Source organism: Microtus ochrogaster, chromosome 2, assembly GCF_000317375.1.
Source record: "Microtus ochrogaster isolate Prairie Vole_2 chromosome 2, MicOch1.0, whole genome shotgun sequence".
NCBI lineage: Eukaryota > Metazoa > Chordata > Mammalia > Rodentia > Cricetidae > Microtus > Microtus ochrogaster.
The window spans coordinates 55,030,928-55,056,852 of NC_022010.1; the positions used below are offsets into that span (position 1 = coordinate 55,030,928).

The window sequence follows — 25,925 nt, forward strand, 5'->3', positions numbered from 1 at the left end:
GAGGAGGAGGAGAAGGAAAAGGAGGAGGAGAAGGAAGAGGAGGAGGAGAAGGAAGAGAAGGAGGAGAAGGAAGAGGGAGAGAAGTAGGAGGAGGAGGAGGAAGAGGAGGAGGAGGAGGAGGAAGAGGTGGAGGAAGAGCAGAACGAGGAGAAGGCAGAGACACTCCACCGATGCTTGGGTTCAAATGCAGAGGAGAGCTGGGCCATCGGTCAGTCACTATTGACTATCTGTTGCCGAGTGGAGACAGGCTTACAAGCCCAATAGCAAAGGAGAAAGAGCCATCCCACAGAGGATCTCAGTTTCCTTTTACAGCCTGGCTTCTAGGAACCGCTCATTCATCTCATTGAAAAGAACAGCTTATCCCTTGGGGCCCACTTCTTCCGCTTTCAGATTCTTAATGTTTTCGATCCAGAGCCTGTCTCTAGGAAGACTGCTGTATAAACCATGTCATTCTGGTTTCACCATAACATCAATAACCTAGATAGGAAAACATTTCTATAAGCCTTCATCATTTGATTTATGGTCAAAATGTTGTATTAGAAGCTTCAATTCCACACACTCAGGGAAGCTATTAAGAGATGTGGGACTGTGGGCGGGCCAGGAACACTGCACAACGCAGGCAAGCTGGCAGCTTTGGGACTGTCTTAGTTCATTCTGTAAATATTTGATTCCTCTCTGTGTGAGGCATTGTTTGGATAGCAGTGTAGACATAGTTACTCTCTTCGTGAAGATGGGTGGTTTGTATGTGGAGTGTTAATTCAACAGGTCACTTAATTTACTTGGTGGTATCTAGGGAAGAGTAAGGAAGGGACTTTGGGAAGGATGTTTTCTAAAAGCCAGAAAAATGGGGAGGGAGCAGAACAGGAAAAAAATGGCCAAATAAAGGGAATGCCATTGTTGACAGAGGTGAGCGGGGAGAAAAGAGAGGGTGAGAAGCAGAAGAATTAAGAGCAAATTCATTTGTCTGGGGCTTGAGTGCAAGCAGGGCTGTCACAGTTGGTACTAGTGGGGTCTATCTTGTTAAGAAGGCTGGAGCATTATCCTAAGAATCGAAAGACTGTGAAAGGCTTCAAATGTCACTGTCCTGTAGCCACCGACCCTCTGGAGAACCACTGTGGGCCCTACTGCTGCTCAAGAGCTGCTTTGTAGCCGGCTCAGTTCTCAAGTGGAAGAGTGGGTGGGGCAGAGCTGGCTGGCTGCACCAAGGGTGTGAGCTCGTGCAGAAAAAGTCTAGCGGGATGGCAAGGGGGCCGTGAGAAGTCGGGTACCTGTGTTCCACTCGTGAAGAGGAAGGGCGTTTTCCTCTAGATGGGTCCCCCGACAGAGAATGCCCCAAGCAAAACATGGATGCTGGGTGGTCAGTATGCAGCTAAGTTGCCCCGTACTTGGTACCTCCTCTGCGTGCAACACCAGAACTGTTGTGCTACAGAGCACACTTGGGAAATGGTGTCTGGGTATTTTTCCAGGAACTGGCATCAAAGAAATTATGTCCAGAGGACTGAAACCTGTCATGGACCACCTGCCCCTCCCACTCCAAGAGCCACACCTCTCTGTCCCCGCCAGGCTCACTCACAGGTTCTGCATGAGTTTCTCAGTTCCAGTGGCTTCCCGCTGCCTTTGGCATCTCCAAGCTCCATTTCTGCTTGAGAGCCAGCCGCCCATGCTGGCTGGACATCCTCTCACCAAGCTAAATTTGTTCATCTGCGCATGGCTTTTTCGCATCTTCATTTTCTCTGCTCCTTTCTTCGCCTTGGTCTTGTGACGGCGATAAAGAGGTAAAAATAACTATTTTATGGTTTGAGACCAAACCCAGGGATCTATCCTCTGGATTTTTTTTTTCTATACTGACTGATTGCATTATAGACAAATTCCTTCTAGAACCATTTGAAGGCCTACTTAATTAATGCTCTGAAAACAGAACCTGCTAGAAAATTGTTATGATTCTAAGAGTGGTGAGATGATGATGTTTATCATCTTTTTATTCTATAGTAGAACTGCTTGATGGATGTCATTTATAACTTCCAATAAGTATTTGTAAATGTTACTATTACCATGGAAATAGACATCTTTCTAAATAATATGGAACTGACCATCTACAAGTAGCTTCCTCTTCAGAAGGGACCTTAGAAAGGCCACGTTGAAGAGCATAAATCATTTCTAATTGTGCAGTGACACTGGGGCAGAGGTGACACATCATCCTTGGATTCTTCTCTTACTATCAGATGACAGCCATGTCTTTAGTTGGTCATAGATAAGGTTGTGGCACCTCAGCTCCCCTCCTTGCCATCTGAATCTCCCTCTGTGCTAGGTCTGCACAGTCCAGCAGATGTTCTCGCCTGAGCATGATCCACAAGGACTTGTGGTAGAGCTGGCTTCAAGCCAATACAGCATCCCAAACCACTGAGTGTTTCGATGGCACAATGTTGAATGGATTTTGTGGGTTGCCTAGGCTACCTAGGTTGTCAAAAAGGCAGATGATGGCCCATGCTCAGTAGCCAGATGAATCTGCTTGGTACTTTCAACTCTGAGCGAATGATACCATGATGAAGCCAATACAGCATCCCAAAACACTGAGTGTTTCGATGGCACAATGTTGTATGGATTTTGTGGGTTGCCTAGGCTACCTAGGTTGTCAAAAAGGCAGATGATTGCCCATGCTCAGTAGCCAGATGCATCTGCTTGGTACTTTCAACTCTGAGCGAATGATACCATGATGAAGAGAGAGTTTATACTGTGCTGGTGACAATGACAGCAACAGAGTACATTGTGGTGACAGCACCTAATAACAGGGAAGGCCTTGCCAAGCCGAGCTTCCCACTTTTCTTCTTCATGATGGTTGCTGTAATATCATGAAGCTTAGTCTTCTTTTGTCTCAATTGATGCCAAATGAACCCAGGTTCATGACCTACTCAATATCGTGTGTGTGTGTGTGTGTGTGTGTACGTGCACTCGTGCATGTGGGTGCACACACATGGGTATGGAGGCCAAAGGTCAACATTGAATGTCTTCCTCTGTCATTCTCCATCTTCTTTTTTGAGATGGGTTTTTACTGAACCTGGAGCTCAACAATCGGCTAGAATGGCTGGTCAGTGAGCTCGGGATCTGCTTGTCTCTGCTCCCTCTGGGTCGTGGGCTTTCAGATACTCCCTGCTACCCCCATCCTTTACATTGTTCTGGGTGTCTGAACTCAGGACCTCATGTTTGTATGATGAATGCTCTGGAGACTGAGCATTGCCCTGGTCCAGCCTTCCCACTAAGCTCTCAGCTATGCTAGCCAGCTGGTTCCTTTCTTTTAGCTAAGAATCTTGCTCTCTCCCATGTCACCTTTCTCCCATGTCATTCCCCTGACACCTCACAGGTACTTTGGAACTCCTCTATAAATCTCTCCAAACTTCTGTATGTATGCCTGGACTGCCACTCTTTAGCTCTTTTTATCCCTCAACCGCGGCCCTTTGTTACCCAAATAAACAATGCTTTTCTTCTGAAACCTGTAATTCTTCCCTTTTGGTAGCGATACTGTGGAAGCAGAGGGAAGACAAACATGTGTTTCTTTTATCAAGTGGTGGAGAAGAATTAAATAAAATTGTGACATTCCCATGTCAGTACACATAAAATGATCCCAGGCGGGAAGTTAATCAAAATAGACTTGAGCTGCACTGTCCGCAAGGCAGACCATCTACAGGGACGGAAACACTGGGTTCGTCTTGCTTGTTATGGTTTGTCTTCATAGCTGTTCAGAGAGGACCTAGAAATACTAGTTCTTAGGAATAATAATTACGCTGAAATCACAGGCTGAGCGTGCATGCCTACAACAAACCTCACAGGCCTTCACAGGCCCAAGGGTAATGCCCAGAATGGCTGAAAACTGCCCTTCTAAGCTCTATAGGAGGCAGCAGAAAGTCACAGATGACATCGGCCATGGTTCTCTGAAACACTGAAGAAAATCTGCCATTTGCAGTTTGAATTTGTGTCTACCCTCCTCGTAGAGGTGTCCAAACAATCCATGCGGGGAAACAATAGCCCAAAGCCTCTCGCTTCATGATCCAGTGAATGCCAGGAAGTTAGACACAAGGTTTTTAAGTTGCGTAATGAAGAGAAGCGAATGAAAGCCTGACCTTGGTATTTCGAAGTTATTCTTGTTGTTAACCATCAGTGTAGCAGCTGCGCTCTTCTGGGAGGTGGGAAGATTCTGTGGAAAGATGCTGAAGAAATGCTCTCAAGAATTCAAGTTACATTCTTGGATTTCAAACTGTTAAGTGATTTTCTTTTTTGTTTTTGGAGGGGGTGGTGTCTATATGAAGTCCCAAGTGGCCTCAGCCATTTGGACTTCTTACCTCATCTCTCCAAGGGCTGGGATTGCAGACACGAGCCACTACAGATAGCACAACATTTTGGATAAGAAGTTATTAATATCTTGCTTGCTTTAGTCTTCGTCCATGTCAAGTGGGAAGAGATTGAATGACTTAAAAGATCCTTTGAGCCCTTAGGCTAAAACCTCTTTCTTAAGGTTTTAAAAGATGGTCTTAGTAAGAACAGAGAAAAGCTGGAGCTAGAGAGTTAGCTCAATAGTTAAGAGTACTAATTGCTCTTCCAGAGGTCCTGAGTTCAATTCCCAACATCCACATAGTATCTCACATCTATTAAGGAATCTGATGTCTTCTTTAGGCATGTAGGTGAACATGCAAACAGAGCGTATATACTTAAAATAAATAAATGAATAAATAAATAAATGTTTTTTTTAAAAAAGAAGAAAAGAGAAAAACCTCAAATGCAAGTCCAATTACACGTCTGAAGCTAAGCATACCTAACAGATAACCAAGTTGAAGAAAGGAAGTACCAGTGCATGAAATCAACACAGACACTTCCTGACTGAAAAGAAAATGTAATTTCCCTCTTCTGTCACAGGTATGATTTAAACTCTGTAGCAAAATCTCAACAACCGGGAGACTCTCTCTGTAGTATGGGAACCATTTGCCATGACTGTGAATGAAGAAGTAAGGAACAGTCAAGTGATGCAGCACTCGGGAGGCAGAGGCAGGGGGATCTCTGTGAGTCAAGGCCAGCCTGGTTTACAGAGCTAGTTCCAGGACAAACTCCCAAAGCTCCAGAGGAACCCTGTCTCGGAAAACCAAAAAAGGAAAAAGATAAAGAAGGAGCGACACTTATCTCCTGGGATGAGCGAGACAGAAGATCTCTAAGAAAGCCTCACCCACTGGAAAGCACACCCAGAGAAGGGGGGGGCTCCGCCATGGCTGACCTTGCTAAGGAATAGTTTAAAAGCCAAGAAGGATGAAGAAGGAATATACAGACATAAGTAAGACACATGGTGGGGGGAAAGAGAAACTAGAGAGTATTAGCACTCAGAGGTAGCGGCAGCAGAAGAGGAGGCAGAAGAGGAGGCTGAGGATGGTGAGGAAGAGCCCAAGCAGCAAGTGCTGGTTCAGCGTTTTTCGGCACGCAGTCATGTTTTTGCAGTAAACAGTGTTGGAACAACTGGGCAACGTGGGCAAGGTAATCCAGAGCAGTGGTTCTCAACCTTCCTAAAACTGTGACACTTTAATACAGCTTCTCATGTTGTGATGACCCCCAACCATAAAATCATTTCACTGACACTTCAGAACTGTATTTTGCTAATGTTATAAATCATAATGTAAATATCTGTGTTTTCTGATGGTCTTAGGTGATCCCTGGGAAAGGGTCTTTCAGCCCCAAGGGGTTGTGACCCACACCTTGAAAACCACTACCCTAGATAGAACCCTTATTATATCTTCCATAAGAATTAAGTCACTTAGATCATATAGCTAAATGTAAAATGCATAATTATAAAACTTCCAGAAGATAACACAGGATAAAACCTAGATGTTTTTTGCTTTGGTGACAACTTTTTAGATATGACAATGTGTTGCGGAAGGTCCTTCCGCTCCTCCAGCCTATAGCCGCTTTTTTAAAGGGAGAGAGACCACAGCCCAATGGGCTGGTATCTCAGCGGCTATAGGCTGGAGGAGCAGAAGGACCTCCCGCAACAACAATGAAAGTAGGATACTTGGCAAAAAAGGTTGATAAATGGTACACCATTAAAATTTAAATGCATGCCCTGCAGATGATAATGTTAAACACATAAAATGACAAGTAGGAAGAAAATATTACAAAACACGTTTTTATCAAAGGGTTGGTATCTCACATCCACAAAATAAAGCTCAACAATAATGAATTGAAAATTTCAATTAAAAAATAGTCGAAAGGTCTAAAGCATCACCTCACCAAAGACGTTAACCATATGGTAGCCAAGCTTAGAAACTGCTCAACAGCACATGTTCTGAGTTCGCTGCCCATGAAAATGACAAGCAGCATCACACGTCTATGGGAGGACTGGACTTCACAACACTGGCCGCAAACGTCCTGAAGCTGTGGGGCCCTGGGGGCTCCTGTTCTGCACTGGGGGGAGCACAAAGTGATCACTTTGGAAGATGATGTTCACAGATTTTTCAAAGCTAAATATAGTCTGGCTGATCCAGCTCACACATCCACATATTTTAAAAAAACTGAGCTGGCCAGGTGGTGGTGGTGCCCATCTTTAATCCCAGCACTTGGGAGGCAGAGGCTGGTGGATCTCCAAGTTCAAGGCCAGCCTGGTTTATAGAGTGAGTTCCAGGGCAGCCAGGACTACACAGAGAAACCCTGCCTCCAAACAACAACAACAAAAGCAAAACAAATTGAGTTGAACACTTAGATCTATACAAATATTTACAACCACTTTATTCATAATTGGCCCAAACTGGGAGCCATCAATATGTCCTTCAATGAGACCACAGAAAAATGGACTGTGATTTATCTAGATAACAGAGTATTGTTTAGCACAAGAAAGCCAAGAAAGATATGGGGAAACCCTCAACGCACGCTGCTGAGTGAAGGAAGTAAGTCTGGAAGCCTATACATTGGACGGTTGCAATTGTAGATGCCAAATCTACCTTTGACATTTTGGGGTCCTGGGTGGGTTCAAGAATTAAATGGACGTATATAGATTAGTAGTGGAAAAGCACACAAAGTCAGTGTGTGTGAAGAGCCTTGCATTCAGTGATGTATGAAGGGCCTCAAGAATACATGAAGTTCTGAAGACACTTCCAGCTGAGAGGTGAATAAGGTAAACTGAAACTGATTGGGTTTGGGTAACTAGTTGTTTCAACAGACTACTGGATAGGAAGGGAAGGGTTTGTCTACAATGTTGGTACAAAATTCTTCCTGCCTCACCTAGCCATTCTTGATGAGAAAGACCCTATTCTTTTCATACGAGGAGGGTACATTCCCCGTGTGATTTCATTTCCTGCTTTTACAAAGCAGAATGAGGGTTCAGAGTCCAGTTGATCCTGCATCCGCTGTTTCTCAAGGGCCTCTAACTGGAAAGACAGGGACAGCATGCCGAAAACACATATTTTGGGGTTCTTTGGCCCTCCTTTCAAAATGATGCTCCGGGGCTGTTAAACTTTAGAGATATTTGGGGGAAATATGCCAGCATTCCAGGAGTTTAAGGGAAGATAAGAAAGCTATAATTGTCAAGACACAGGGGGATTTTTTTTTTTAGGAGAAAAAAGAATTGTGTGTGATAACAGCAGTGGATCATGGCATTTCGAACTGACGGGAGGGCCACTGATGTAAGCCATGGATCAGTGGACAGCAAGTGCAGTGATGTAGCAATATTGGCCGTCGCCCGTGCAACAACACATCAGTGCGGGTTATTAACAGAAGATGTCAAAGAAACTAGGAAGAATGCATGTGTTCTGGCTTTTATTTTTATTTTATTTTTGTTGTTGTTGTCCACACAAGGTTTCTCTGTGTAACAGTCCTGGCTGTCCTGAAGTTCACTCTGTAGACCAGGCTGGCCTAGAACTCACGGAGATCCCCCTGCGTCTGCCTCCCAAGGGCTGGGATTAAAGTTGAGCATCACCACTGCCTGACTCATTATTATTCTTCCAGGTCGGGGATACAAACTGCAAGTTCCCATAGCTAGAGACGGCTTTTATTCACTTAATAATGCTAGATAATCTCTTTTGCAACCATTTTTAGAAATAAAATGTTTTACCAAAGCACTTGGAATATTCCCAAACCACAGGTGATCAATTTCCCAAACCAGAGGCGATCCGCACCACTTGCTATGGCAATTCTCTCCTAAGCATATGCTGTCATTTCTGACTAGCCTTGAGGCTAACTAAAAAGAGCAGGGGTCTGAAGAGAGTTCTTGAAAATGCTGGTCTAAGTATTAGCTGCTAAACAAGCTTTTCGGTCATCTGAAGAGAAAGGAAATGTCCCAGTTCTGGCAGCCGGGACACAGAAGTGAATTACTATAGCTTTCTTATCAGTAAAGACAGATTGTTTTCAGCATCCTTGGGCCACATTTGCGGTAGAAGCCACCTCCACTCCAGCTCCACGCTTGTTAAAACAGTCAGTTGTAAAAGGCCCTGTTCAATCTTGCACAAGATCAGAATCTCCACGTCCTTCCTCCTAATAGGATCTGTTTCTTTGTCTGCTGTTATCACGCAAACGGAATGAAGGGGTAAAAACTTCAGCAAATAATTTTGTTCATCTTATCACTAACAGTGTGTTGTTTGCCTGGACTTTTGAGACAAGGTCTCGCTCTGTATCCCTGGCTGGGCTAGAACACCATCTGGAGCTGAGGCAGGCTTTGAATTTGTAGCAAATCCTCCCGCTTTTGCCTTGCAAGGATGGAGATAATATTTAAGCGCTGCTAGAGGCCAGTTAGCATTTAAAATATAATGTACATCTGCTGCATAAGACTGCCATTCAGTTTTACTTCCTCAGATATGAAAAACCATCTTTACGTTGCTAATTACATTGATTTATTTGTTTGGCGGTTTGGGCACACACAGGCTGTAGAGAGTTTGTGGGGGTCAGGGACCACCTTGGAGAGCAGATTCTCTCCTTCTACATGTGGGTCCCCAGAATCGACCACAGGTTCTCACGCTCGACACAAGAGCCTTTACCTACTGAGCCATCTCTCTAGTGCCAAACACTCTTTTTGAAAATACAGATCTATTGCTTTTATGTAAGTTTTATACACATTCCTAGAAACCGGCTTATCTAAGCCAAAGGATCTTACATGGAGGACTTACTAGAATTTGATGTTCTTACTACTGACTCTAATTTTTAAGCAAAATATATTCTCATTGTGCCTCCCCCACCCATTAAATAGCCAAGTAATTCATTAAGAAAAACTTTAAAATTTTCCATTTTCAAAGAAAAAAATATAATGCTTATCAAAAATGTTTTTATAAATCTGGTGAAATGGATGACTGTGATTCTGCATTCTGTTCTGGCTGTCTCGTGAGATGGTTGATACTTCTCTATGCAGATGCTCTCACTCAGATAGGACATTAGCTCTGCCTTGGAGCCATTACTGCACCAAGCTCCGACTGTGTACACGCGGAACTTCTGTTAGGCCCCAAGCTAAACAGCGCAAGAAGAGCCAGCCAACATACTCTGGGATGCTGCCGCACGACACCCCGTAATAACATGAACATCAAGGGGTCAGCTCTGTTTGAAAAGGAGACAGAAACACTGGCATCTTCCAACAGCAAAGAGATTTCCAGGCGTCACATGTCCCTCCAGGTCTTTTAGACTGAAGTCAGCCAGGGAGGACGTAGAAAAGATACCGAAAACAGCCAGCTGAGACCACAGCTGGGGACAGGGCGGTAAATCTTTGCATATTGTTTCAGATGTTTAAAATACGCTCTCAGAAGAGACCATCACAACAGTGAAGATAAAACAAAGAGCAAAGCCCCAAACAAACCCACACCAGCACAAACTATTGATGTGCTGCCCAGCAGGACTGATAGCAAGAAAGAACAAAGGGACTGGAGGCCAAGTTCAGCCACGTGCACATGGCAGGGACGCACAGAGGGAGCGCAGCGTTGGGAGCCAAGCCTTCTGAGCAGCGGGAAGACCTATAGGAAGCATTCCAAACTGGAACACAAAAGTTAGAAAACAGTCAACTTTACTTTTTTTTTGATCGATAAAACAAAGAGAAGTTTTTGAGGTAGTGAAAGGGTTTATAAAGACACATCTCCCAAACGCTATGTTTTCCCCAAGACTATTGCTTTTTAGTCAGTTACTATCTTTAGGTGTAAGTGAAAATATTTTCACTGTTCAATGTTTAGAAGATACATTAAAAAAAATAGCTACAGCCTTAGTATCTCCTAGAGAAAATGCAAAGTTTATCGTATTTCAGAGACCACTAATAAAGACTGATATCATAAAAAGAATTCTGAGAATTTCGTAATCCATGCATCTGAAACAGTTGGGGAATCCTTGCCTTGGCGGTCACAGGGAGGATTAGCTGCTCCAGTCTGGCTTTCAGATTCTCATGGGGGGCGGGGAGGAAGTGCTTGTCCTTTTTAACTGCACGTTCAAAACTGAAGCACACCATGCTAAGTGGTAAACCTCCAGGCCAGCCTCCATGCTCACCCTCCACGCCAGCTACCAAATCCCAAGTACAACAAGGAGCACAAGGAGTTACATCTCGGTACAACTGGCAGCTGACCTGGAGGTTAAGATGCAAAGATAATCAATCTCAATGATAACTGGTAATGGGAATCTTTTGGGTGATTCCCTGAAAACCACTGAAATCTCAAAACTGGCACAATGACAAGACCATTTGACAAACCAGCATAAATGGGGCAAACCTGACAAGGCTGCATCCCTAGATAAGGAGCTACATTTGATTGACAGCTGATGGCTGCTCACGAAGGGAGGAGCCCCTGGCAGGTTATCTAATCCCCAGTGGTCAGCCCTAAACACATACACATGAGCAACACTAAATGGGCTCAGCAGGTTGTATTTATGTGTGTGTGTGTGTGTGTGTGTATATTTATGTATAATAATTAAAGAAGAAGAGGTCATGAAATTGAAAAGCATGGGGGACATGGGAAGAGTTGGAATGGTGGAGATGATGTAAATACAGTGCTTATGTATAAAATTACAAAATAAAGTTTTAATTAAAAAACAAACTTTTATGAAAGGTCATAAATTTATACATTACTACCAATAAAGAAAAAGAAGAAGGAGAATGCGCAGAGGACAGAAACAGAAGGTAGTGAATGAAAAAAACAAATAAAAAGGAAAAGACATGACTGCTCCTAGGTGTGGTGGAGGAGAAGGTTTATTGTAGATAAAAGGGGGAGCACCGCCAGAGGCAGGGACACGTAAGGGAGTCCAGAGTGAACACCATCAGACTCAGCTGTGCCATGTGATGAGAGGGGGTAGGGAAAGAGAGGGGAGAGAGGGGAACCAGGGCCAATAGCCAGGAGTCTCAAAAGAGAGTAGACAAAAGGGACCAGAATGATCCAAAATGATCGGATTATATAGGGAAGGGCAGCCCAGCCACTGGGCTGGAGAAGTTTAAGGGAGAGGGAGTGGGTATGCCAGCCAGGAGGGCCCCCTAAGAGGTTAGGACTGAGGGATGCTGGGAGAACCTGGTAGCCAGCATCCACTTTGATATGTTAAATCAGCACCTCAGCCATTTGTCCCAAGGTTTGAAACTCAAGGGTTAGACCTTCACTGCCACAAACTCTACAGATTAAAAAAAAAGAAAGAAAGAAAAACTAAAAACAAAGCCAAAAACAAAACAAAAAACAGAAAAACTAACAAAGTGAATCAATTCTTAAACTTCAGAAAGAGCCTAACACTTTAATAGTATCTCGTTACCAAAAGAACTTGCCCTGTGACCTTCGGCACAGCAGCTGGGTGGTGCTACAGTACGCTTCATTTACAAGGAACTACACAAACAGACTGTTCCTAGGAGCTGTATGGTTTGTGGTAATATTAATATCCCTATTTAAAACAGACACTTTCTCACTGTGGGAGAAAGAGTATGTATAGCCAAGCTTAGCCTGTTGAGAACCGGAATTTGGAGTCTGAAAGGGGAGGTAGATGGGATATCAGTGAGAGCAAATGAAACTTCAGGTTTCCAAATCTGACTCAGAAGTCATGATATTGGTCCATGATACAATGCATCCCTAGATCTTCCCATGGAGAGGGCTTGGAAAAGTCGTTACCAACAGTGGGCAATGAGGAACTCTAGTTCTTGTACGATGGTCTCCAAAAACTAGTTCTCACTGTGACTTGGCCTTCTTGAGCCCGTGCCCAATGGCAGGTTAAGAACAACAGCAACAGTCACAGTCACGAAAGCAAGCAAGAGATCAGCCCGGTGTGGCAGCTCACACTTGCAACCCCAGCACTTGGAGCATCTGTAGATCCAGGTTACTCTTGCCTACATAGTGATTTCAAAGTCAGCCAGGGCTACAGGAGACTTCCTTTTAAAAATCAAAGCAACAAGCAAATGAATAAACAGACCTGTCAAAATAAATCAGAAACTAGCTTGAGCTGGCCTTCAATCCCAAAGGATGGGTTATTTTTTTTTAACCTTAAGGAAAAATAAAAGTAACAATGACCCAAAATGCATCAAGTATGTCTAAACCAATAACGGATACCTGTGCAACCGTTAAGGGGTGAGAGGGAACAAAGCCAATATTCTCAGGTTTGGCAAGTGAAGAATGAAGCACTTGTCTCGTGCTTTCTTTATAAGCAGCAACTTAAGCTAACCAAACAGCCAATGAGAAGCTGCCCGTTATAGGCCTACAGCTCACGATAAAGAATCTTGTCAGAAAAGAAATCAGGTTACTCGTCTGTGTCCAAAACACCTTTCCCCTTCTTTCTGCTTCCTGATCATAGCCTTTTGAAGCTCAGTTTCCTCCAACTGAACTGCATGCAGGATGTAGGATTTCTCTAGAACTTAGTAGTTCTTGGCTCAGGGACGTCCAATAAAATTAAAATATGAGCTATATGCCTGTTTAAATATCTGCTAGAAGCTGGGTTGAAAAGGCAAAAACAGATAAATAAAATTAACTTTATAAAAACAATTCATTTGGAGGTGGGTTGGGTTGAGACAGGGTTTCTCTGTGCAGCCTTGGCTGTCCCGGAACTAGCTCTGTAGACCAGGCTGGCCAAGACTCACAGAGATCGGCCTGCCTCTGCCTTCCACGTGCTGGGATTAAAGATGTGCACTACCACCGCCCGGCCGATTCGATCTTAAATATCTAAAAATCATCCCATTTAAACACACACACACACAAATCAGCAGAATATTTGATATTGTTTTTATATCTAGTCTTTGAAATATGGTGTGTGCTTTATATATCAGTTCAGACTAGTCATGCCATCTACATGTGATACCACAAACTTACAGAATCCATTCTATGACTCGGTCTGTAATCAGGCTGTGCCCACCACAATATCAGCTCCATAACTGAAGTGATGTCAGCCCCTAAGCACCCTCATGACCTACTGACGTCATTTTCACAGTGAAAGAGAAATGGAGGTGATTGCTATGGACTAGACACTTATGTCTCGCACCTCACTCGAGTTCTTCACAGGTTGAAACCTAGTCCCCCCCAAATGATGTCTGAAACGGAGCTTTGGGGGAAGTAATTAGGTCACAGGATAAAATCCGTGCCTTTATGAGAAAAGACCTTGAGACCTTGCTTCGCATGAGGCTTGCCTCTCTGCACTCTTGCCCCTTTGTGGATGCAGCAAGGGAGTGGCTCTCTGCAGGCCAGGAAACAAGCCCTTCTCAGACTCCAGATCTGCCAGTGGTACGTGCTGCTGCAGGGCTGTTCATCTAGATAACGTGTTAATGAGATAGTCCTCCCTCCAACAAGCAGAGGTTCTGTTTAGGAGACTGTGGGAGGACAGCAAAGGTTTCTTGGCCTCAGTACACAATGAACCAGCACACCCTGGCTCGTTCCAAGAAAGGGAGAACTGAGGCTACCACATCCAGGTTTTAATGTGTGCTGCGGTTATGTGTCAGCATCCTTGCTATGGCTACACAGACCCCAGGATATCACATTCTGCAGATGCTTGAATATCCACATATTTAGAATATCCACACCATTTCCTGTAACTCATGCATATCCCTATGTGTAGTTGGGAGGTTTTTGTTCATTTCCCAGCTGCCCAGACTCCTAAAATAACCACACAGAAACTGTATTAATTAAATCACTGCTTGGCCCATTAGCTCTAGCTTCTTATTGGCTAACTCTTACATATTAGTTTAACCCTTCTCCATAATCTGTGTATTGCCACGTGGCAGTGGCTTACTGGCAAAGTTTCAGCATGTCTGTCTCTGGCGGTGCTACATGGCTTCTCTCTAAACTCCACCTCCTTTCTCCCAGCATTCAGTTTAGTTTTCCCCCACCTACTTCTACTCCCTGTGCAGGCCCAAGACAGTTTCTTTATTCATTAATGGTAATCACAGTATACAGAAGGGAATCCCATATCACTTATGTATTCTTGGAATCACCTCTGCATTACTTAGAATTGCCAATGCAGTGCAAAATATTAATAAACAAAATTATACTAAACTGGAAAAACTGAAATAATTTTCTTTAAAATATAGACCTAGAAATGGGTCTCCAGTGTTTCCACACTTATTCAATATAGTGCTTGAAGTCTTACCTAGAGAAGAGGAAGACAAAAAGAGGAGTACAAACCAGAAAAACAAGTCAAATTATCTCTACTGCAAGCAATATGGTTTTGTACTTTGGTGAAAGCTTGTAGAACACTTTATCAGGAAAGCTAAAGAATACGAAATCAACAACAAAATGGTAGTTTTTCTATATGTCAATAACAAATTTGATAAGAAAAAAAGTGGGAAAATATTCCACTCACCACAGCTTAAAAATACCTAAACAAGAACATAAGAGACCTACACACACACACACACACACACACACACACACACACACACACACACACAATGTAGTTTTAACGAAAATTATGCTGTTTGAGTTGAAACCCCCACCACTACCACCACCAAGAGCCATAGACTCTAAAAGCCCCAATGCCAGGCATGGGGGAACCTCCATTCAAGTCGCTGATCAGGGGACTTGAAGACACTCCTCAAATAAAATGGCCCACTGCTGTTGCCCTTGGCTGCCTCCCAGAACTTGAAGGTAAGACCCTAGTGCTGAAGACGCCACATACTTTGGACAGGTGACTTGGAGGAATCCAGTTGGAACTGGAACTGCTCTGGGAGCCATCTCCCTGAGGATTAGCTCCATAGCATCAGAAGGTGCTATACAACCTGTGAGGGTAGAAAGAAAACAACAGTTCTACCCAGCTGCAAAGTCTATGAACCACAACAATGACAATCATAGCAAATGTCCCCAAGGGTACAAGAGTGGTACTTGATCCTTGGGGCATCTAATTGGACTTAGGGGCCACTCGATGGGAGAGAATGTATGCTTGGCCCTGAAAACACAGACAGCTACCTGGTCATGGACCCCAGAGGACTCAGTGCTGATGCTCTCTCAACTGCATTATAAACACTGATCCTTATACTCATAGGGAAGCCTAGTCCTCACCCCTCATGGAAGAAGCTCTTTTCCCCAGCAGATGGAGGCCATTATAAAAAGCCACAACTGGTCAAAACGCAGAAGACAACTGACTGTGTCAGGTGTCCCATACTAGTTGATTTATCGACAACACCATCCCTGTACCTAAGGGTCAGGGAACATTAAGGAAGTGGAGGCAGAAAGATTGTAAGAGCCAAGGAATCACGATGTCTACTATGAGGCAGTGTCCTTACATATGACAGGGAAGCTGAACCAGTGAAACCTTTAAAATGTAGTCTCCTAAGTAAGACCAGTACAATGACACCATGGAGATAGACTCTCAGAAGGCCCCACCTCTAGATGAAGAGCTACAATTAATGGACAAACTAATTAATTTCTGCTGACAAAGGAAGAATTAATCTTCTCCTGAGATGAGCACCCATGGTAGATTATCCATTCCTACGTAGTTAGCTCTACACACACACACACACACACACACACACAAATTAAAGAAGAAGTAATGAGCCAGGTGGTGGCAGTGCACACATTTAATCCCAGCACTTAGGAGGCAGAGGCAGGCAGATCTCTGTGAGTTTGAGACCACCCTGGTCTAGAGAATTCGTTCCAGGACAGTCATGACTGTTACACAGAGAAATCCTCTCTCTAGAGAAAAATAAACAAAAAACCAAACAAACAAAAAATGTAGTGAAACTGAGGGGAAGAAGGAGAGGGTATACAAGAGAATAGTTCTAAAGGGAAAAGAAGGGTTGGGAATGATGTAGATGCAGTACTTATATATGAACTTCTCAGACAACTTAAATATAAACCATTTCTAGATTCTTCCTCCTCCCAAAAGTAAGAAACCGAAAAACAGATTGAAGAAGACGCTACACATAAGGTAGATGCTTATGTCTATCTCCTGGATAGGCAGAGTTAACTTGGTGAAAATTCTATATTACCAATATGTCATCTGTAGAGTCAATAGACTACCCATGAAAATTTCAATGACATTCTTTGAAGAACTAGAAAAAAAATGGTGAAAGTTATATGGTAAAACAAAAGACCACAGATAACCAAAACAATCCAGTGCAGAGAGAGAACAGCTGGAGGTATCTGACAAAGAATATCAGATCTCAAATTACACCAAAGTGACAAAGAATACCAGATCTCAAATTACACTACAGTGCCATAGTGACAAAGAAAGCACGATGTTCAAACAAAATGAGAGGTGTAGATCGATAGAACATAACAGAAAACCCAGAAGTGAACCCACGCATCTTATGGCCATTCATTTTGAAAAAGGCATTAAAAACATACACTGATAAAAAAAAAAAAGACATCCTGGTTAACAGATGATGTTGGCAAAACTCGATATCTACCTGTAGAAGAGTAAAATTATGTTCACATCACTCACCCTGCACAAAAATCAACTCAAATGGATCAAGATCCTTGATTTAAAACCCCGAATTCTGAAACCATTCAAGGATAACATAGAGAAGACACCTCCAGACATAGGCACAGGCAAGACCTTTTCAAACAGGACTCTGGTAACAGAGGCCAACCCTAAGAATCAACAGACCAGACAGAATTAAATTAAGGTTTCTATACAGCAAAGGAAGCTATCAGCAGAGTGAACAGTCGGCCACAAAACAGAAGGGCATACTAGCCATTTATATTTCAGATCAGGGAAAGAGGTCTTTGCATGTAGAGCATACAAAGATTGTAAACATTTAAATAGGAAATGACCCCTGCCAGTCAACAAATGGGCTAATGAACCAAACAGACACATCTCAAAAGAAGAGACACGAATGGCCAATAAATTGTTTGGCATCCTTAACCATCAAAGAAACGAATATTAAAGCACAGGTTGAGTGTTGTGGAATATTCCTACACACTGTGTGAAAATGTATTGTTGTGATAGGTGTAATAAAAAGCTGATTGGCCAATATACAGGCGGGACTTCAGGGCAGAAAGAAAACTCTGGGAAGAAGAAAGGTGGAATTGCCAGACAGATGCAGAGGAAGCAGGACATGCAGGGTGGGAGGTAAAAGCCACAAGCCATGTGGCAGCATGGAGATAGAGAAATGGGTTCATTTAAGATATAAGAGCTAGTTAGAAACAAGTCTAAGCTAAGGCCAACATTCATAATTACTGAGGTGTTTCAGTGTCATCGTTTGGGAGCTGGCTGGTGGGACAGAGAAAGGCCCATTACAGTTGAGATTCCCACTTACCCGAGTCAGAATGGTTGCTGTTCAAAGCGCTAATTCAATGCCGGGTGGCAGGGACAGGCAGATCTCTGTGAGTTTCGAGGCCAGCCTGGTCTACAGAGCAAGTTCCAAGACAGGCTCTAAACCTACATAGAGAAACCCTGTCTCAAAAGACAAAACAAAAAGAATATAAATGCAAAGGGTACGAGAAAAGAGGAGCCCTTATCTGCTGTTGGTGTGAGTATAAACTGGGCGTCCACTACGGAGATTTCTCCAAAAAGTACAAATAGAGCTATCACACGGCCCATTTATACTGCTCCTGGGCATAAGCAAAGAACTCTGTAAGTCCGGCAGAGAGTTGCTCGCATCCACATTCACAGATGCTCAGTTCACGATAAGGAAATGCACTCGCACTAGATCATCAACAGATGAATGAGTCATGAGCATGTGATTCATACACACAGTCAAATTTACTCATGGGTAAAGAAAAATGAAATTATGGAACTTGCCGAAAAATGGGTGGATTTGGAAGCTATTACACTAAGTAAATAACTCAGACTCAGAAAGACAAATACTGCATTAACTTTTCATAGGCATGTCCAAGATTTTATTTTTTTGATGTGTCCTTATGCGGGGAGTGGGTGTAAATATAGGTCATGAGACCAGAAAGGGGCCATAAAAGACAAGAAGAGGTTTTCAGGAAGAAGGATAACAGAAAGTAGAAAGTGGGGACCAGGGACTGAACAGGAAAAGGGTAGGATGGGGGTGCAGCCAGGAGACAGCGGAGAGGCAGGAGGATGGACCAGCTTTGCAAGCAAAGCTAAGTTTGAAACAACACAATGAAACCTATCACTCTGTACGCTGATTTAAAAACAAGTGAAAGGTGGGCAGGTAACAAAAAAAGATAAAGGCTTCAGCTTAGTAAACAAAAGCAATGTTTCCCAAATGCTGTAGCCTGTATGGAATTCTGTCCCTGCAAGCCTCAGAGAAGGCCGCCTGCTGTGCACAGGTTCCACTTTTCTGTACGGGTTTTTGATGGTGAACCAGCCCCAGTGGGCACAGAGTGTCCCTCCCAGTCCTCACGATGGTGTTCTCATTTCCCTGCAGACTTGTGTTTGCGTCCTTGTCCCAGTCAATTTATCCCAGTGACTTCCCCACAAGGTGATTTCCTGTTTGGTGGACTGAGCCCTGTGGTTCAGCCCCTGTTTGCACAGTGTAACTCTAACACTTCCTCTCCAGAGACATGCCATGAAGCTTACCTTGCTCAGCCTGAACGTTCAGCCACTGATTCCTTTATTTGTCTAGAAACTGGTCAGTCCATCCTTTCGGTAACTTTTTTTTTTTTTTAAATGTCAACTTCATGTTTACACTAGTCCTGGCCTCAAGGCATATCAAACTTTTCCTGGTGCCAAGTTCAGCTAGAGTGACACAAGCCAGGTGACATCATTCCGTGTGGATCCATGTGGAGACTCAGTGGCTGATGGGAAAGGCCCAGAGCAAAGGCTCCTGCCCCCTCCCCTCTTACTAAAGCCCGACTTTTATACTTCTTTCTTCAAGACAAAGGAAAACACAATGACAAACAAGAATGACTTCAAAAGAACAAAAGATAAAAACTTAAACAAACGAAAAACCTGGACCCACCCCCACCCCGTCCCAGGGGCGCAAACTAAAATCTTGACCGGAGGAAGGTAGTGGGAAACGACCCCAAAGGCCTGCCTTACCAAACCCAGGCTTCTCCTCTCCACTCGACCGATCTCTATTTAGCTCCTCAGTAAGTTCGGAGTTGGAAGTGGAGGTGAAAGTTGTTCAATATGGAGCAACAATAAAAATTTAGATAGTGGTGGCCAGCATTTGGGACTGTGGGGAGAGGGAGTGGCCAAGATGATGACAGGGTCGGAATTGGAAAGGAAGAGGTCTCCCCGGGAATCCTTCCTGCCCTCCATGGGGGATCTCTGGTGAGTTAGTGCAATAGTTATCGCTGGTCTTTCTGGTTTAACCCACCTCTTCTCTTGTGCTTTCTTTCCTAGGACTAGGAACATTTTAGTAAAACTTCTAAGGCTTGCTTATAGTTGTTGATTTTTTTTATTGTGCTGTGTGGAGACGTTCTTTAAACTATCACCACTTGTTTCATAAATTCATTAAAGCAAAGTGCTTTAATGCACTCATATGCAAAATACAAAGGACACAATGGAATATTTTTTCCAATATTTAATCTTATTTGACTTCATCTTAAGTATTCCTTAGGCTTTTATTCACTTTTTTATTTAGTTTTACAGAAAACATTTATAAAGCTCTGAAATACGGAACAGAACATGATTGTGCTCCTGGCCTCAATATCTCAAGTGTCCAAGGAAAGTCAAGCAGATGATCTCAAGTACAGACGGAACAACTTGTATGGGGTCGAGGGACTTTTGCAATAAGGGGGAAAGGCAGAAGCAACATAAAACAGCGGTTAGTCCCCCAGAAGGGATGGTGCATGCCTGTAATCTCAGCATTGAGGATGCTGAGGCAGAGGAGGACACAATCTAGGCCAGCTTGGTCTACATAATGGGACTCTTAGCAGGAAAACTGGAAAGAGGGCTCAGTCAATAGGAGCACATACTGCCCTTCCAGAAGACCTCATGTCAGTTCCCACCACCTGCCTGGAGGCTCACAATTGCCTATAACTCCAGTTCCTGGGGGTCTGGCGTCCTCTTCTGGCCTCAATGGGCACCACACAAGTACGTTGGTACACACACACACACACACACACACACACACACACACACATACACACACACATAAAATAAAAACAAAATCTCATTTGTTTCTCAGAAGAACTGCATGTCAGTTCCCACCACCTGCCTGGAGGCTCACAATTGCCTATAACTCCAGTTCCTGGGGGTCTGGCGTCCTCTTCTGGCCTCAATGGGCACCACACAAGTACGTTGGTACACACACACACACACACACACACACACACACACACACTCATACACCCAGATAAAATAAAAACAAAATCTCATTTGTTTCTCAGAAGAACTGCAAGGAACACCACAGCCTGTCATGTTCCTCTTTGCACATGCTGTTTGATTTAGGACGAAGCTGGCTCTATACCTCGGAGACCCTGCGGTTTTCAAGACTCTCATCTAGTTATAGGAAACCACAGAACTAGGGTCCTAGTAAAATATCAACCAGCTGGTGGGCACCCCACACTGGGCAAGCAGGAGTCCCCTGTGTGGGGTATGTGATTGAATGGCTTCGCACACGTGTAGGAGTTGCAGGAGTCCAGCAAGGCGAAGGCTCTGCTGCCATGGGGACAATGCCATAGGATTTGGTGTCAGGCAGGAGATGGGGGTACTTGGGGCACTTTCTCAAGACACACAGAAAGGCACTGGAGAACAATGGCAGTCCTAAGGAAGGAAGTTTTTGGATTGTGACCCTGAATGAGGCTCAGGGACAAAAAGGTATTCCTATCATCTGGTTCTGAAATGTCCCCAAGGGGGCAGGGAATGCCGCCATAGTGAGGAAAGCAAAAGAGTTGTTATATGAGAAGAAGATACGAAAGGAGGTACACCGGACAGCCACCCCTCCTAAAGGTATCTTATTTGAAAGACAATGTAAATTACGTGCATTGTCTTACATTATATAATCACCTAAGTCAGAGGCATGGTTGACGAAATAATTCTCGTCCCTCCTTGCCCCACCATAACTCTTGTCAAACGGATCTAGAACTTTCACATCAATTTTCACCCTTACGAATAATCAAAGCCTACACAGATCACCTGAGTGAACGTGAGCATCGCGTTCCAACGTCTTTGACTCAAAAAAACAAAACAAACTCACCCGAGTACACAGTGTGGCAATGGTAGCAAACGCAGGAGACCTGTCCACTCTCACACACTTTCCATTTCAGATTCCATCCCCGTGCGCCATCCGTGCGCCAGAAGACAGAAGGATCCGCAGGGGATTAGGAACAGGTTCGTCCTCCCCCGCCCTCCTCCGATAGCCACCCAAACATTCTGGAAAAAGGCCCAGCCTGAGCCAGAATCCGCAGAGGATGCGGGTCCTGGCGCCTCTGCAAAGCTCAAGAATGGCAGCGATCAGGCTGGGGTGGGAGCGAGGTGAAACCTAGAGGCGCCCGAAGCTGGTGCGGACGCTAGGACAGGGTAGCGATTGCCTCACAGGAGAGGGGCAGGGAGAGGGGTTTTCAGGCCCCCGAGGTCTCCCTTGGTTCATCCTGGGTGCAGCTCGGCGATCTCGGAAGTTTGAATCAGCCGAGGCAGCGAGCTTCTTACCTGGCCAGGGTGACTGGTGTAGTTGAAGGAGTATATGTGTTCGGTGCTGAGGTTCACCACCCCGTTGTAGACGTGATCAAAGTCGGCGGCCCTGGCGGGGTCGCGGGGATCACGGAGCAGCTCTGTGGACTGGGCAAAGGGCTCTGCCGGGTGGCCGGGGACCGCTGCCCGCAGGAGCCAAGGCAGCGCGCAGAGCAGCGCCAGCCGTGGGCAACCGAGCATGGTGGGTGCCGCGCCCCGGGGGCCCGGAAACACAAGCAGCCCGAGCAGGGGGCGAGCACGGAGATGGTCCTTCCAAAGTCGCCTGCGGAGCTGGGCTCCGGCTTCAGCAGCTGGGTGGTGTGTGACCGAACGCCCGCAGCAGTCTGGGGAAGAGCAGATCAAATACTGATGTGCCACCTGGGGTCTCCAAAGGAGGTCACGCGTATGGAGTAGGGGTACCGCGAGACGTGGGGACCAGCGAAGGCTGCTTTCCCCTTCGGCTTTGAAGTCTTCCTCTTCTCATCGCTGAGAACCCTCCACTTACCAGAGAGAATGTTCACTGATCTCTTCCCTCTTAACCGCAAAACAATAACAAACCCCTCAGAGAAGTCGCTGCTAGTCTAGAAGAATCTATGTGACCAGCCATCAAGGAGGAAATCGGGTGCAAGATATAATGAATATGCTCTCTAGCTGAAGGCACGCGAAGAGAAAGCAAAAGAGTGTGCCCTCTCAAGGGGGTGCCCCGGTTTGCCTTTTCTTTCCGCTCTACCTGCAGGACTCTTGCAGGTGTGAAATGTCTGGCTATCCGCCCTGCTCTCACAGAAGCCCTTCTCAGACACCTGTTATTTCCTTATTACTCTCGCTCTCCACAGAGACTCAACGTCATCTCTCCCTTGCCATATGTGCGTGTATGTAAATATGCACAGTTACAAAAAAACATATGATTAAGAGAACAGTCCGTAGCTCAGCCTCAAGACTGCTTTCGTAAGGGATTAACCAGGGTTTAGTGGCCATATTTAGGCAGATACCTTTTCTTTCCACCCAAACCTCTTGAGCCTTTGAATTCGGCAATATTTTCTTTATGATTCTGGAAGAATTTTCAGGATTCTAAGTTGCATTTTTGTTCTTTTTAATTTTTTCTTTTCTTTTCTTTTCTTTCCTTTTTTCTTTTTTCTTTTTCTTTTTTTTTTTTTTTGAGGTAGGGTCTTAACTGTATAGTCCATACTGGCCTTGAACTCGAGATCTTTCCTCCTCAATCTTCCAAGTGCTGTGATTTCAATGGTGTGCCAAACACCCCCCCCCCGAAGTTTTTGAGAAACACCCCACAATGAGCCAGAATTGGGGTGACTTTAAACTGCAGCGTTGAAAATATTTATACCATTTCTGCAAAGTTCAATGAAATTTAATCTGAAGGCCTTTGAGGTTCGCTGCGGTAGACAGTTAAGGCAGTCTTTGTTTTGAAGACTCTGCCTCAAACTTTATGGGACCTGGGAACTGACATCTTACAGGTTCTTTGGCAGTCAAACATCTCCTTATTAGAAAGATAATTCATACTTTCAGATGAAATCAGCCTTCCTTCCACTCTGCACGAGTCCTGCCCTCTAGAGCCGTGGGAATAAAGCTAATTCTTCCACATGACGGCTTTGCAGCTATGCAAAGGGAACTATGACCTTTCATAGGATCTTTCAAGGTTTTACCCATCTAAAATTTGACTTTTATCCACAGAAAACAGCTAAACAATTAAATGCAAGTGAAAAGATTCTGTTTTATTCTGATAGGGGAGAACGTGGATGTGGCCTCTGCAAGCCCTTAGCTTGAGCAGCCTGCACAAACATCATGGTTCTCATTCCACCACATTCGTTTGGACAAACCAGGTAAAACCATCCTTCCTTCTGGAATTTGACTTTGATTCACGGAGAACAGCTCTATAGTTAGACGCAGCTGAAAAGATCTTTGGATCGTCGTATGAAGTTAGTACTAAATCAAAAGAACTTTTTTGAAATTAATATAGGTGGTCTGTGCACTAGAAAATGGAGATAGAGATGACATACAATTCTGTGCTATGATTAATCCCGAGTCTAGCCATTATCCACAGAAATGGATCCGTTCTACCTCGACTAAAGGTCGGAGAATTCAGACCTACTCTTGCCCCTTCAAGGTTATTGGCAGGAGGTTTGACCCAGGGTGTGGCTGCCTACAGGATGCTTGGCCTAAGGTGTGGTTGCTTCATTTCCTGCCTAAAAGAATACTTAGCTCAGGATGTAGTTACTTGATGTTTTGGATATTGAAGAGGTAATTATTGTTTGTTCTTTGTATCATGGTAAAGCAGTCTTCTGCCAATACATATGGAAAATAAAAGTGGGCAGGTTCAGTATTCACTGGGTTGCCCCCCCCCCACCTCTACTCTGCATCTCTGTCTAATGTATCTAATCTACACATCCTGCCCTGGAACCCGTCAAGGCTGGACCACCACAATCCACTGAATGAGCTAGGCTAAACGTCATCTCAGAATCACAAGTTGCCATAAGGATAAGGAGGAAGAATGCACTTAACAATATATTTTAAAAATGGAAAGGTGTATGAACAAATATTATTCTGTGAATATTATCGTATGAGTGCCAGGCCAGTAGTTAAAAAATGTATCCTAGCAGGCAGTCACTTAAAATTATTTATTCACTTTTCTTTGTTTGGGTGCTTTGTCTTCATGTATGTCTGTGCGCCTTGTGCTTTCCTGGAGCCTGGTCTTCTGAGAGTGGAGTTCCAGACCCTTATGAGCGGTCATGTGGGTGCTGAGACTCAAACCCAGGGCCTCTGGAAGAGTAGTCAGTGCTCTTCACTTCTGAGCCATCTCTTCAGCCCCATCACTTTTAATATTACCAATGCTAAAACCTCACAGTGAAGACAGAATGCCCAAACGGTCATTGGCTGTATAACCTGGAGAATACTTTCTGGAGCAGTCAGCTAAGGAAGCCAGCCTTAACAGCAAGCAGCCCAGAAGGCCAAAACCTTAACCTTGGCAGCAAGTGGTGCAGACGCTGGGAACTGGTACAGTGAGTCAGTTGACTTTTGTCCTGATTTCCACATGGGCTCATCAGAGCCCAGGCAAGCTCTCCAACATGAGGTACCCTGCTGCTGGCCTGCCCTCAGTGTCTCTGTACCAGGAGCCAATCAGAGCCTTCCAAAGCCTTCCCTTATTTTCACTATAAAACTTTCTCACTTCCCTGCTTGCCTTTAAACCTCTGCCTTCATGTTTAGTAGATGAATCACTTGTCATAGCAAAATAAGAACTTCTGTTTTCATTCGTGAAAACAAAATTTATTGAGTCCCATGTATTTCTGAAGATCCCACAGAAAGATGATTGGCACCATCCATCACTGTGAGTTCTAGTTACCTACCAGATATGATCTCACTAACGCCCCTTATTACTGCTCAGGACTTTCTGTCTGCAATGATGTGTGCGAGGTCAGCATGACCCCTGAACTCAGTTGCATTTGTCTTTAAGTTATTTGGCTAACAGAGTCCCTAGGTTTTCTTACCAGTTTCCATTGCTTAGTGTCTTTGTTAGAGTCATAGCAATAATTTCCCCCCTCCCTTTTTTGCTCTTTGCTCTCATTCTATTCTGTGATGTGTTGTCTAAAAGCGTTGCCATGGAGTAGAACTGCCTTGAGCTGAGCTGCCTTCACAGAAAGACATGGTTCCCCCTCCACCACATTCATTTGTACAAACCAGATCAAGTCATCCTTCCATCTGGAATTTGACTTCGATCCACGGAGAACATTCTCCATGGTATTCTACCTCCTGGAAACACAGGTTTCTGGTCTTCATGGAGAAGCAGTTAAGCATCCAGTCAGGGCTAGAGATGCAAAGCATGCCTGCATCACTTTTTAGAAAAGGTTTTGAGGATTTATGTGTTGAGTGTTTTGAGGCTGTGTGTGGTGCCCATGGAGGTCAGAAGAAGGCATCAGACCCCCTGGAACTGGACTTGGTTGGTTGTGAGTCACCAAGTGGTTGCTGGGAATGGAACCCAGGTCTCCACAAGAGCAGCAGGTGATCTTAAC

The 25,925-nt window shown here is 44.4% G+C and overlaps 1 protein-coding gene across 1 annotated transcript in view; it reads right to left on the reverse strand.

The window, feature by feature from the left end:
- The window catches only part of Sidt1 (SID1 transmembrane family member 1), an 89,873-nt gene extending 67,162 nt beyond the window's left edge, over positions 1-22,711 (reverse strand). The window contains exon 1 of the mRNA XM_013351839.2: positions 21,886-22,711. Coding sequence (XP_013207293.1) covers positions 21,886-22,107 — 222 coding nt within the window. The 5' untranslated portion in view covers positions 22,108-22,711. The remainder of the gene's footprint in view (positions 1-21,885) is intronic.
- Positions 22,712-25,925: the final 3,214 nt, after the last annotated feature.